Raw genomic sequence first — 14,651 nt, forward strand, 5'->3', positions numbered from 1 at the left:
ACTAGTAAAAGAAGTAAGGATTCCAACCCAGATCTTTTGACTCTATTATCCTTACATATAGTTTTATAGTGATTTAAATTGATACAAGGATAGGTTTAAATACAAGTAGAGAGAATGTAGGTTCATATAAAACTGATTTTATCCTCATGTTAGAAAACATATACACTGTAACAGAGGGATGACCATCAAGTGACCAAGATATTTTAGTCAAAAGATGAATTTTTCTGCAATTTGAAAATGCCAAAAATATTCAAAGAAAATATAAGTCTTGTAGGCAGTCTTCTATCAAAACCCACTGAACCGCCGGGCACAGTGGCTCACGCCTGTAATTCCAGCACTTTGGGAGGCCAAGGCTGGTGGATCACCTGAGGTCAGGAGTTTGAGACCAGCCTGGCCGACATGGTCTCTACTAAAAATACAAAAAATTAGCCGGGCCTGATGGCGGCGCCTGTAATCCCAGCTACTGAGGAGGCTGAGGTAGGAGAATCGTTTGAACCTGGGAGGTGGAGGCTGCAGTGAGCTGAGATAGCACCATTGCACTCCAGCCTGGGTAACAAGAGTGAAACTCCATTCAAAAACAAAAAACAAACAAACAGAAAAAACACTGCAGCAAACACCAAGATAGTTATTAACTAGGATACTGATTATTAAGCATATAAAACATTTTATGGAACTCAGGGTTTGATATAAATTGCTATATTTTATAATTCAAACAAACCTTGTTTCATGTCATTATATTAGAGTAGCATTATGAGACAGGATATAGTGTAAACTATATCCCCAATATAATTGCAACTGTATATTTTAAAGCATGGGCAAAATATGAAAAGAATTATGCTCAAATGTGGGTAGGATTATAACTGATTTGTTTTCTTCGTTTTCAGATTTTTCTATAATGACTATACATTATTTTTATAGCCAAAAATAGAAGCATTTTAAATGTTTCTAGGTAGAATAGCAAATTAGCTGAAATAGCATCTCCAACGTTATTATCAAGACTAGACTCCTTGGGTAAATTGGTCAGAACAGTGTTGTTCTCATTTTACATCTCTCCAAGATTAACTATGTTTTAGATTTGTCTGTTTGTTTGGTTAAAGAGCAGGATGAAGATCCAGATTTCTTAAACCTGTATACCACCATACTACATTGTCATTTTAAAGAAATGTCTAGTAGACTCGGTGGCATAAACATGGGCCATTTACAAACTAGATGTCTAATATCAGATACCTCAAATTTGACAGTAGACTTTTTTTCAAAGCTAAAGTGGTCTTATGTTGACTGTTTTGTTTCTTACTTGATACTTGTTTACTTTTTAATTTTTGGCAAGTAATGTTTCAAGTTAAAGTTTTAGCTATATATAGCAGACAGTATTTCAAGTAAATGAGTTACATCAGTAAACACCTCTGTATTACTATACTGAGAATCAGAAAGTGTAATCTCTTTGGCAGGATTTGTATGTTTGTATCACGTCTTTATCCTCAGACAACTTTTATCTTGGAATACTGAACCAGCAGTCAGAAGATGAGGGACATTAGACTATGTTATAGTTACTGTTCTGTCCTTAAGTCACTTGCCTTCTCTAAGCGTCAATTGCCTCATCTGAAAATGGAGTTAGCAGACCCCAGCCTATCCTGAGTTTGAGGGCTAAAGGGAATTATTTTTGAAAATGTCTATACATGATAAATGTCACAAATATAAGTTAGCATTTTTTTTTTTGAGACAAAGTTTCACTCTTGTTGCCCAGGTCGGGGTGCAATGTTGCGATCTCAGCTCACTGCAACCTCAACCTCCCGGGTTCAAGCGATTCTCCTGCCTCAGCCGCCTGAGTAGCTGGGATTACAGGCATGCACCACCACACCCGGCTAATTTTGTATTTTTTAATAGAGACAGGGTTTCACCATGTTGGTCAGGTTGGTCTCGAACTCCTAACCTCCAGTGATCCACCCGCCTTGGCCTCCCAAAGTGCTGGGATTACAGGCATGAGCCACCGCACCTAGCCAATTCTACTTCTATTACATTTTCAGCATATATCACTTCACTGCTCCTCCATATTATTTTTCACTGGTCTTCTTACATCTTGTGTGCCCATCTTTAAGTAGTTTTCTTTCCAGGTAAAAAATACATGTGTGCCTAAAAGATTTTAAAGTCAACTTTTCATAAACCATACTTAAATTATCGAAGTTATTAGAATTATTAGAAATTATTAGCTAATTCTTTTATAAAATGTAGACTTTATTATTTTAGAAATATTGATTCCTCTCTATTCAGCTATCTTAAAGAGGGTATATTTTAATCATAGCAATATATTACCTTCATAGTATTTTTTATTTTTGCAAAGTATATTTTGTCATGTTATTTCATTTAGGAATGCACTAAATCTACATATCTACATATAATTATACAAGGAAACATCTTTGTCTCAAAAATAGGTTCTATTACATTTTTTAATTTCCAGGGTTCATGATATATAAAAAGACCTGATTTATCTTAAAAATACATACTTTTACTCTTACCTACCATACATCTTTTTTTGTGATAATCAGAAGGCTTAATTTACTATAAAATAGGAAAACAACAGCTATGTTAGATTATATAGTTAATTTAGGGATTAAATGAGATAAGGTCTACAAGCCCCTGGCACATGGCAGACAATCAACAATTGATCATTTCCTTTGCATCTATAAATTTGTTCATTCACTTCTCATGTGGTTCTACCTTAGACAACGATTTTTGTTTACAGAGACAAATAGAAGTATCTAATCCTAAATAACCCAATCAATTGGTAAAGGCTACACTACAAAGCTGGCATGACTTCACCAAATGGTAGAGAAACAGTGTTAAGAGTGACAACACTAAAAGTCTTACACTCTGATGGTGCTAGTTGCTGCCGAATTGCTTCCCCTACCAGTTCCTTAAGTTTCTTCTTATGATCCCGGCTGGTTTTCTTATAGAAATAAAGATCTTTTTCCAACTGCTGGATTTTATCTTCATATGTTTTGAAAGTTTCCATAATGCCTTCTCCATCTTGTTCTATACAACAAAAATTTGCATTTAAAATCAGTTTTAAATAAATGATGCAAAATTATGTTTTTGTTTGTTTGTTTTGTTTGAGACGGAGTCTCGCACTGTCACCCAGGCTAGAGTGCAGTGGCGTGATATGCTCGGCTCACTGTAAGCTCCGCCTCCCAGGTTCACACCATTCTCCTGCCTCTGCCTCCCAAGTAGCTGGGACTACAGGTGCCTGGCACCACGCCCGGCTATTTTTTTGTATTTTTAGTAGAGATGAGGTTTCATCATGTTAGCCAGGATGGTCTCGATCTCCTGACCTCGTGATCCGCCCACCTCGGCCTTCCAAAGTGCTGGGATTACAGACATGAGCCACCGTGCCCGGCTGCAAAATTATGTTTTAACATAGGCCCTGGACTATATTTAAAGGATAAGAAGCATGTTACACATATCTGTTACCTGAATGGGTTTGTTTTCAGCTACGATTTGGATTTTTCTGCCTGTAAAATTTCCCAAAGTAGGATTGAGAGCCCTTAGTCACCTCCATCCTACCCCCTACCAACCCTCACACTTTCATAAGAATTTTTTTGCAGTAGCTACCAACTAGACCTATCCTTAGAACACCAGAAGTAAGGTGTTTTCTATAAAAAGTTCAAGTTTGGAACTCTGTTCATTGGCTGCTTTAGTATCTTCTGTAAAGTTTGTATCAGGAACTGTGGTTATATAAAAAGTCACATGACTAGGATTTATAGGCCCAAGAAATATACAGCCAAAACCCCCACAAAAACCAAAACCTGTTAAAAGAGGCCATAAAGACTAAATCACAAAGGAAAACACCACAGAAAAAGAAGAGGGAATATAATCCAGCATAAAGTTCTAGTTTATGCCACAACACAACTTAAAGTTTCTAAACTTTAAGTTTACAGGTAATAAAGTTTAGAAACTTTATTAATATTTTCATTAATATTTATGAATGTCTAACATTGTCTCCATTGGGTTATGCTCTTGAACCAGTGAAATCCAGTTTACTAACCTTCAGAAAAAACATAATTTCAGACCTACTCTCCCCTACTGGCATATTTATAAAATGATCCTACTGGTTTGTGATTTTCTTTGGTTACAATTGGCTGTTTTGTAGAATTTTGTTTAAGTGTATTTGTATATTTTAAATTAGTCCATCATCTTGTTTTAAAAAATACTTAAAATTAATGAGATCATAAATCAGAATCCCCATAAAGTATGTCATATTAATCAACTTAATTTTATGTCTGATATTCAGTTGAAATTAGAAAATTCATGAATTGTTTACATTGTCAGTTATAACTTTGTTTTTATTTGATTTTCTATTACTATTATTTTTGAGACAGCATCTCACCCTGTTGCCCAGGGTAGAGTGTGTAGTGGTGCAATCATGGCTTACTACAGCTTCAACCTCCTGGGTTCAAATAATCTTCCCACCTTAGCCTCCGGAGTAGCTGGGACCACAGGCACATGCCACCATGCCTGGCTTAATTTTTTAAATTTTTGGTAGAGATGGTGTGATGGTTACTACTGAGTGTCAACTTGATTGGACTGAAAGATGCTAAGTATTGATGCCAGTTATTGAGTGTGTCTGTGAAAGTGTTGCCAAAGGAGGTTAACATTTGAGTCAGTGGGCTGGGGAAGGCACACCCACTCTTAATCTGGTGGGAACCATCTAATCAGCTGCCAGTGAATATGAAGCAGGCAGAAAAAGGCGAGACTGACCTAGCCTTCCAGCCTACATCTTTCTCCCATGCTGGATGCTTCCTGTCCTCAAACATCAGACTCCAAGCTCTTCAGTTTTGAGACTCAGACTGGCTCTCCTTGCTCCTCAAGCTTGCAGACAGCCTACTGTGGGAACTTGTGATTGCGTAAGTTAATAATAAACTCCCCTTTATATATAGAGAGAGAGATACAGATATTTATATAGACAGCTATATATATTTATATTTATATAGATATCTATATCTATATCTATATATCTCCTATTAGTTCTATCCCTCTAGAGAACCCTGACTAATACAGGTTTTGGTACCAGGAGTGGTTCTAAAGGAACAGAATATTAAGGATGGAGTTCTTTTGTTGGTTTTGGGGTTTCTGGAGTTGGCTGTTTAATCTGATTAGACCCAAAAATGCTAAGGACTCTACTCCTAATAGTATGGAGAACACTGGTAGTCCTTGACATGAACTGTTTATAGAATTATGCAAAATAAATGCATTTGACACTCCTGATTCACTGCTCATGAGAGGCAAGGAGTTTAGTGACTCTGTGTAATAAATTTGACCATATGTGGAGAACCAAGGAACATAATGAAGCTGGTTGGTTGCTCCTAAGTTCAGTGGACAAAGTGATGAAAGAAAATGATGAACTCTTCTACCTCAGTAAAATTTCTAGGGGTCCAGTGGTGTGGGGCCTGTCGAAATATTCCTTCTAAGGTGAAGGATAAGTTGCTGCATTCAGCCCTTCCTACAACCAAGAAAGAGGCACAATGCCTAGTGGGCCTATCTGGATTTTGAAGGCAGCACATTCCTCATTTGGGTGTGTTACTCTGGCCCATTTATTGAGTGACCTGAAAGGCTGCCAGTTTTGAATGGGGTCCACAACAGGAGAAGGCTCTGCAATAGGTCCAGGATGCTGTGCAAGCTGCTCTGCCACTTGGGCCATACGACCCAGCAGATCCAATGGTGCTTGAGGTGTCAGTGGCAGATAGGGATGCTGTTTGGAGCCTCTCCCAGGCCCCCATAGGTGAATCACAGTGGAGGCCTCTAGGATTTTGGAGCAAGGCCCCGCCATCTTCTGCAGCTAACTACTCTCCTTTTGAGAGACAGCTCTTGGCCTGTTACTGGGCTTTGGTGGAAACTGAACGTTTGACTATGGGTCATCAAGTCACCATGCGACCTGAACTGCCTATCATGAACTGGGTGCTTTCTGACCTATCTAGCTATAAAGTGGGTCGTGCACAGCAGCATTCCATCATCAAATGGAAATGCTATATATGTGATCAGGCTCAAGCAGGTCCTGAAGGCATAAGTTACATGAGGAAGTGGCACAAATGCCCATGGTCTCCACTCACCACCCTGCCTTCTCTCCTCCAGCCTGCACCGATGGCCTCATGGGGAGTTCCCTATGATCAGTTGACAGGGGAAGAGAAGACTAGGGCCTGGTTCACAGATGGTTCTGCATGATATGCAGGCACCACCTGAAAGTGGACAGCTGCGGCACTACAGCCCCTTTCTAGGACATCCCTGAAGGATACCAGTGAACGAAAATCTTCCCAGTGGGCAGAACTTTGAACAGTGCACCTGGTTGTGCACTTTGCATGGAAGGAGAAATGGCCAGATATGCGGTTATATACCAATTCATGGGCTGTAGCCAGTGGTTTGGCTGGATGGTCAGGGACTTGGAAGAAGCATGATTGGAAAACTGGTGACAAAGAATTTTGGGGAAGAGGTATGTGGATGGACCTCTCTGAGTAGTCAAAAACTGTGAAGATATTTGTATCCCAAGTGAGTGCTCACCAACGGATGACCTCAGCAGAGGAGGATTTTAATAATCAAGTGGATACGATAACCCATTCTGTGGATACCACTCAGCCTCTTTCCCCAGCCACCCCTGTCATTGCCCAATGGGCCCATGAACAAAGTGGCCATGGTGGCAGGGATGTGGGCTCAGCAACATGAACTTCCACTCACCAAGGCTGACCTGGCTACGGCCACTGCTGAGTGCCCAATTTGCCAGCAGCAGAGACCAACACTGAGCCCTCAATATGGCACCATTCCTCAGGATGATCGGTGAGCTACCTGGTGGCAGGTTGATTATATTGGACCTCTTCCGTCACAGAAAGGGCAGAGGTTTGTCCTCACTGGAACAGACACTTACTCCGGATGTGGGTTTGCCTATCCTGCACGCAATGCTTCTGCCAAGATTACCATCCATGGACTCACAGAGTGCCTTATCCACTGTCATGGTATTCCACACAGCATTGCCTCTGACCAAGTTACTCACTTTATGGCTAAAGAAGTGTGGCAGTAGGCTCATGCTCATGGGATTCACTGGTCATTCACGGGATGAAGGTCCTCATCATCCTGAAGCAGCTAGATTGATGGAACGGTGGAATGGCCTTTTGAAGTCACAATTACAATGCCAATTACATGACAATACTTTGCAGGGCTGGGACAAAGTTCTCCAGAAGACTGTGTATGCTCTGCATCAGCATCCAGTATATGGTACTGCTTCTTCCATAGTCAGGATTCACAAGTCCAGGGACCAAGGGGTGGAAGTGGAAGTGGCACCACCCACCATCACCCCTAGTGATCCATTAGCAACATTTTTGCTTCCTGTTCCTGCAACATTACGTTCTGCTGGCCTAGAGGTCTTTGTTTCAGAGGAAGAAACACTGCCACCAGGAGACACAACAATGATTCCATTAAACTGAAAGTTAAGATTGCCACCTGGACACTTTGGGCTTCACCTACCGTTAAGTCAGCAGGCTAAGAAGGGAGTTACAGTGTTGGCTGGGGTGACTGACCTGGACTATCAAGATGAAATCAGTCTACTACTTCATAACAGAGGTAAGGGAAGAGTATGCAAGAAATACAGGAGATCCATTAGGGCATCGCTTAGTATTACCATGCTCTGTGATTAAGGTCAATTGGAAACTACAACAGCCCAATCCAGTCACGACTAAAAATGGTCCAGACCCTTCAGGAATGAAGGGTTGGGTCACTCCACTAGGAGGAAAACCCACAACGTGCTGAGCTGCTTGCTAAAGGCAAAGGGAATACAGAATGGGTAGCAGAAGAAGGTGGTCATCAATACCAGCTACGACCATGTGACCAGCTGCAGAAACGAGGACTGTAACTGTCATAGTTGCTCCTTATTTTGTTAAAAACATGTTTGTGCACATATACACTTGTACTAAGAAAATATCTTCATTTTATTTCCTTTTTCCTTTATCATGTGACATAAGATTTATTGACTTCACATCAGCACTTAAGTACTGTTAAGTTTATGTAATAGCATTTGGGTTGGGGATTGGTGCATTTCCGGTTGTACGAAGGATAGTTGTATTATGTGAGGTGTAATTATAACCTTATTATTGTCTTTATTTGAAGATTATGTATGATCTCAGGAGATGTGTATGAGTTCAAATTGACAAGGGATGGACTTGTGATGGTAAATACCGAGTGTCAACTTGACTGGATTGAAGGATGCAAAGTACTGATCCTGGGTGTGTCTGTGAGGGTGTTGCCAAAGGAGGTTAACATTTGAGTCAGTGGGCTGGGGAAGGCAGATCCAACCTCAATCTGGTGCGCCATCTAATAAGCTGCCAATGAATATAAAGCAGGCAGAAAAACATAAGAAGGTGAGACTGGCCTAGCCTCCCAGCCTACATCTTTCTCCCATGCTGAATGCTTCCTGTCCTCGAACATCAGACTCCAAGTTCTTTAGTTTTGAGACTCGGACTGGCTTCCTTGCTCCTCAAGCTTGCAGACAGCCTATTGTGGGACCTTGTGATCATGTAAGTCAATACTTAATAAACTCCCCTTTATGTTTATATATATATTTATATAATATAAATCCTGTATATTTTATATATCCTATATATTTTATATATCTATATATCATATATGCTATATCTATATATATCTACATATATCTATATATCATATGCTATATATGCATATATGATATATATGTATATATCTATATATATGTATATATAGATATAGATATGTATATATCTATATATATCTATATATGCATATATACATATATATCTATGTATATATATCTATCTATAGATATATGTATCTATAGATATATATATTATATAGATATATATATCTATAGATATATATATCTATAGATATATATATCTATATAATATATATATCTATAGATACATATATCTATATATTATATATATATCATATATGCTATATGAATATATGCATATATGCATATATGATATATATATGCTATTCTGTCCCTTTAGAGATCCTTGATTAATACAGATGGGGTCCCACTATGCTGCCCAGGCTGCTTTCAAGTAAGCCTCCCACCACAACCTTCCAAAATGCTGGGATTATAGGCATGAGCCGCTGCACCCAGCCACAACTTTGTTATGAACAATTTGTACAGCTATAGAAATGAATGACTTTTTTACTTTTTTTTTTTTGAGACAGGGTCTTAACTCTGTCACCCAGGCTGGAGTGCAGTGGTGTGACCACAGCCACTGCAGGCTCAACCTCTGGGACTCAGGTGATCCTCCCATCTCAGCCTCCCAAGTAGCTGGGACTACAGGCACGTGCCACCATGCTTGGCTAGTTTTTTGTATTTTTTGTAGAGATGGGGTTTCGCCATGTTATCCAGGCTGGTCTCGAACTTCTGGGCTCAAGCAATCCTCTTGACTCAGCCTCCCAAAGTGCTGGGATTACAGGGATGAGCCACCATATTTGGCCAAGTTTTTATATATTCTTATTTGGCTATAGCATGAACTTTTGTGGTATAATCCCAGTCACTTTAAAAAATATTAAAATATCAGTTTCGGAACTAAACTAAGGTAAGGAGAGCGTGTTTGAATGTAATGATGTGTGAGATCTTGCAAGGAAATTGTCATTAGGCAACTGGTTGCTAATTAACCAGTGACAGAATTAACTTAGAAGCAAATTGCCGCAACACTCAAATTCACAGATTTTTCCAATTTTCTGCTTACTCAGGTTGCTTCTTCCAGATCCCTTTTGATCTATTTTCAGCTATGGATTCATGAGAATCAAGACTAAGCAGCCTGAATTGAAGGAGTAACAGTATCACCTAACAATGATTTTGCTGCCATAGTAGCTGTTTGTATACTGGTCATATGCCTAGGTAAAATGAGGCCAGATCACTCTCAGAGTTTTCTATCAGAGTTGGTGGCGAACTACTGCTCACTGATAATGGTATGTGCCCATCAATGGCAGTATAATTTTGACCGAAGATATTACTTTAATGCATAAAATTTTATAATCAACTGACAATTATAACCAGAAATATAACTAGGAATATGACAGAACCTATCACTTTAATTTTGTGAGTGAAAATAACTTAAATATGATAGTATTATATCCCTGGGAAATAAAAATAATTCAACTGTATACCAAAAAGCCTGAATCAATCCCACATTTCTACATAAAAACTAGACCAACAACAAGCTGACAGGATTGTAGCAGTTCTTATGTGCATACTGGAGGCAGGCAGAAGGGATGACATTCCAAGCACGAATAGCCCTACAACAAAGTCAACTGTCCCAAAATGCGGCAACCAAAACATGTAAAGCCCAAAAACTTGTCTAAGTAGCAACTATTTAAACATGTTGACCTTTTAAGTGATCAAATTCTGTCCTATCTTCCTTCAGTACCCACACCTACACATCAACCTTACATAACTGTCAAAAGGGGAAGTTACCTTTGAAATGATGTAACAGCAACTGCATCTTTTGTTCGTGTTCCTTTTGCTGGAGGGTCAGTCTCCGGTCACACTGCAATTTTAGATGGTCCAGTGCAGATTCTAATTCACGAACCATATTATCCCGTTCCAGAACTTTCATTTTTATTTCTTCATTATATAACTGCTGTTTCCGTTCAGCTTCTCGCAAATTCACCACCTAACAAATACATATTTTGACCTGTTAAGTGTGTCTTAGATAAGCTAATATAATAATCTACTTTTCTTAGGCTACTTCGAGATGAACTTCCTTAATCTCCATAGTGTAAATGATTCCTGCCAGGTATTGGGTCCTTAGGCAAATGCTTTGTAACATATTCACAAAACAACCTAACAGTCTTTTGAATTTGTTGGAATTCAGGCCAGGCACAGTGGCTCACGCCTGTAGTCCCAGCAGTTTGGGAGGCTGAGGTGGGGGGGATCACTTGAGGTGAGGAGTTCGAGACCAACCTGACCAACATAGTAAAACCCCGTCTCTACTAAAAAATATATAAAATTAGCTGGGTGTGGTGGTGCACGCCTGTAATCCCAGCTACTTGGGAGGCTGAAGCAGGAGAATGGCTTGAACCTGGGAGGCGGAGGCTGCAGTGGAGCCAAGATCGCCCCATTGCACTCCAGCCTGGGTGCAAGAGCAAAACTCCATCTCAAAAAAAAAAGAATTTGTTGGAATTCTGAATTGATGACATTTTCTTTTCTTTTTTTTTTTTTTTGAGAAGGAGTCTCGCTCTGTCATACAAGCTGGAGTGCAGTGGTGCAATCTCAGCTCACTGCAAGCTCCGCCTTCCGGGTTCATGCCATTCTCCTGCCTCAGCCTCCCGAGTAGCTGGGACTACAGGCGCCCACCACCACGCCCAGCTAATTTTTTGTATTTTAGTACACATGGGGTTTCACCGTGTTAGCTAGGATGGTCTCAATCTCCTGACCTTGTGATCTTCCTGCCTCAGCCTCCCAAAGTGCTGGGATTACAGGCGTGAGCCACCGCGCCCAGCCGACACTTTCATTTTTAATATACTGTTGCTCTAATAATCACCCTTCCATAATTTCTTAAATGTAATCTATGCAGTTTACATTTAATAATTCTGTAACTTTATTTCTCTAGTCTAAGTGGATAGTGAGAGGGTAAAGATTCTTGAAACATCTAGACAATTCCAAGTTTTAACTCCAGAATGGATGTTATAAATAAGTGACAGTTTGGGTGTTTTGTTGTTGTTGTTGTTATTGTTAAGATGGAGTCTCACTCTGTCACCTCAGGTTGGAGTGCAGTGGTGCAATCATAGTTCACTGTAGCTTCCAACTCCTAAGATCAAGTGATCCTCCCACCTCAGCCTCCCACATAGCTGGGACCACAGGTACATGCCATCATGCCTGGCTAAGTTTTTTAAAAAATTTTTTCGTAGAGACAGGGTCTCACTATGTTGCCCAAGCTGGTCTTGAATTCCTGGCCTCAAGTGATCCTACTGCCTTGGTGTCCCAAAGCACTGGGATTATAGGCGTGAGCCACCACACCCAGCCATGTTATGCATTTTGTCTACTAGATTCTTCCCTGCTGATGTGAAGTAAAAATACTTCAGACAATGTCTATATCACAGAACTTGTTAATAATCTAATGACCTCTCCAGAAAAATAATCATTAATACAAGGGTTCCCAGGATCAGAAAATCCACTGACCTTAGCCAGGTTGCCTTGCTTTAAGAGTAGCACAAGGGCCAGGCACCGTGGCTCACACCTGTAATCCCAGCACTTTGGGAGGCCGAGGCGGGAGGATCACGAGGTCAGGAGTTTGAGACCAGCCTGGCCAACATGGTGAAACCCCATCTCTGCTAAAAATACAAAAATGAGCTGGGCATCGCAGCACACGCCTGTGATCCTAGCTACTCAGGAGGCTGAGGCAGGAGAATTGCTTGAACCCGGGGGGGTGGAGGTTGCAGTGAGCTGAGATCACACCAGTCTGGACAACAGAGTGAGACTCCATCTCAGGAAAAAAATATAAAAGAACAGCATAAAGAGTTATCTATATCAGGCTGGGTGCGGTGGCTCACGCCTGTAATCCCAGCACTTTGGGAGGCCGAGGCAGGCGGATCATGAGGTCAGGAGATCGAGACCATCCCTGTCTAACATGGTAAAACCCAGTCTCTACTAAAAAAAAAATACAAAAAAAATTAGCCAGGTGTGGTGGCGGGCATTTGTAGTCCCAGCTACTCAGGAGGCTGAGGCAGGAGAATGGCGTGAACCTGGGAGGCAGAGCTTGCACTGAGCCGAGATCACGCCACTGCACTCTAGCCTGGGCGATAGAGCGAGACTCTGTCTCAAAAAAAAAAAAAAAGTTCTCTATGTCAAAGCACTCCACTATCTTTCTACCCTCCAAACATGCAGCAATAGGATGCACTCTCATCAATAACAGTAGCTTACTACTGATGATGATTATCCAAGAGGAGGCTGTGCATAACATTTTCATTTATCTTATTTCACAGAATTATAATTTTATTTAATTTTTTTGAGACAGGCTATTGTTCTGTTGCCCCAGACTGAAGTGCAGTAGTGATCACAGCTCACTACAAACTCAAATTCCTGGGCTCATGTGATCCTCCTGCCTCAGCCTCCCAAGTATCTGGGACTACAGGTGTATGCTACCATACCCGGCTAATTTTGGTATTTTTTGTAGAGAAAGGATCTCAAATTCTGGGCTCAAGTGATTCTCTTGACTCAGCCTCCCAAAGTGTTGGGATTACAGGCATGAGCCACTGCACCTGGCCTTAGGACTTTATTTTAAAATATCAGTGTTTTATTTTTCATTAATTGTCTGATATTCCCATAAATTGAATGTACTTTTCAGAAAAGAGTTATCTCATTGTTTAACACTTCGTAATATATAACTTAAGTGGAAAAGACATTAGAGAAAAGACGGATATAGTTCTCAATGCTATGAAACATCTCTGGATCAGTAAATTGATCTGTAAAAAATACATTTTAATTGATTTAAGCACATTCAGGTTAATAAAATCTACTATTATCTTTGCCACTGATACACCACTTCATCTTCATTTCAACTCATACATGATGAGAAAGTACAGATTCCCCTACCCTGCAGCAATGAAGGAAAGGGAATCAAAACTTGGAGGGCCCTTGATTTTTCATGAGTGCCAGGTAGAACATCCAAATCTAGAAAACATCCAAGAAATAATGAGCAAGGAATATAACTTAAATTCTTTGGTTTTAAAAACTTTCAAAAAGGACTTCTTTTGAAAGGCCCTCCAACTTTAAGAACCTCACAAAGTTAGGCCTACATATTTGGATAATCACAAAGCTTTCAGATGACAACATTTAGTTCTATCAAGAGAAATCATGCTTAAATTTGTAGTTACATTATCAAATCTTTAAGCCTTTCAATTTCTTTAAAAATTCAAAATAAATATAGGATGTAAGCATCTTGACCCATCTTTATAAGAAAAATATTCTGACCCTCAAAAACAAACCTTATTGAAATATCTGAAAAGAATAGTTCTAATCTCAACAGGACTCAGGCAAGCTAGCTTCTCCAAGACATTTGCTTCACCACGAGAGAGGTTATGGAATGATGCTCTAAGTGACTTCTGGCGATTCTGGATACTTTCATTCTTGTATTCAATTGCAGCTTCCAAAGCTTCAATCCCTTCTTCAAGTTGGAAAAGAACATGTTCTTCCTAGATATAACAGAAATCACTCATTTTAAATGAAATAGTATAACTTTGACTTTGTCATATACTCAGATCCTACTAAACTATTTGAGTCTAATGGATATTACCACTCTTGTACTAGATTTTAAGAAAATGTTTTTTGAGCGCTTGCTATGCCACATAATGCAGTGTGTGTATACATGTGTGTATACACACACATAAACACACACACACAACATATTAACATAATCATTAAGCCGTCACAATAAACCTGATGGAGTAAAATGGAAAACACAGAAGTTTAGGGGAGTTCTGAAATGTTCCAAGGTTATACAACAAATACTGATCATCTAATCCACGGAATATACTTGAACAAAGCCTAAGCCCATAGGATTAGCAGTATTGTCATATATCTCCCCCATAACCCCTAAAGTGCATAATGTGTGTCAATATTTCCACTAGTGAGATCTAGAGACTCACTGTTG

At 39.8% G+C, this 14,651-nt stretch overlaps 1 protein-coding gene across 8 annotated transcripts in view; it reads right to left on the reverse strand.

Moving 5' to 3' along the window:
* The window catches only part of KIF27 (kinesin family member 27), an 86,927-nt gene that overhangs the window by 3,336 nt on the left and 68,940 nt on the right, over positions 1-14,651 (reverse strand). For 6 of the 8 annotated variants that reach the window (XM_031014679.3, XM_055350843.2, XM_055350842.2 and 3 more), the window contains 3 exons: positions 13,987-14,193; positions 10,475-10,673; positions 2,866-3,030 (listed from right to left, as the gene is read on the reverse strand). In XM_031014679.3, coding sequence (XP_030870539.2) covers positions 2,866-3,030; positions 10,475-10,673; positions 13,987-14,193 — 571 coding nt within the window. Of the gene's footprint in view, positions 1-2,865; positions 3,031-8,067; positions 8,355-10,474; positions 10,674-13,986; positions 14,194-14,651 lie in introns of those variants that run through there. The other 2 variants (XM_063696492.1, XM_063696493.1) reach the window with 2 other exon arrangements.

Source organism: Gorilla gorilla, chromosome 13, assembly GCF_029281585.2.
Source record: "Gorilla gorilla gorilla isolate KB3781 chromosome 13, NHGRI_mGorGor1-v2.1_pri, whole genome shotgun sequence".
Classification (NCBI taxonomy): Eukaryota; Metazoa; Chordata; class Mammalia; order Primates; family Hominidae; genus Gorilla; species Gorilla gorilla.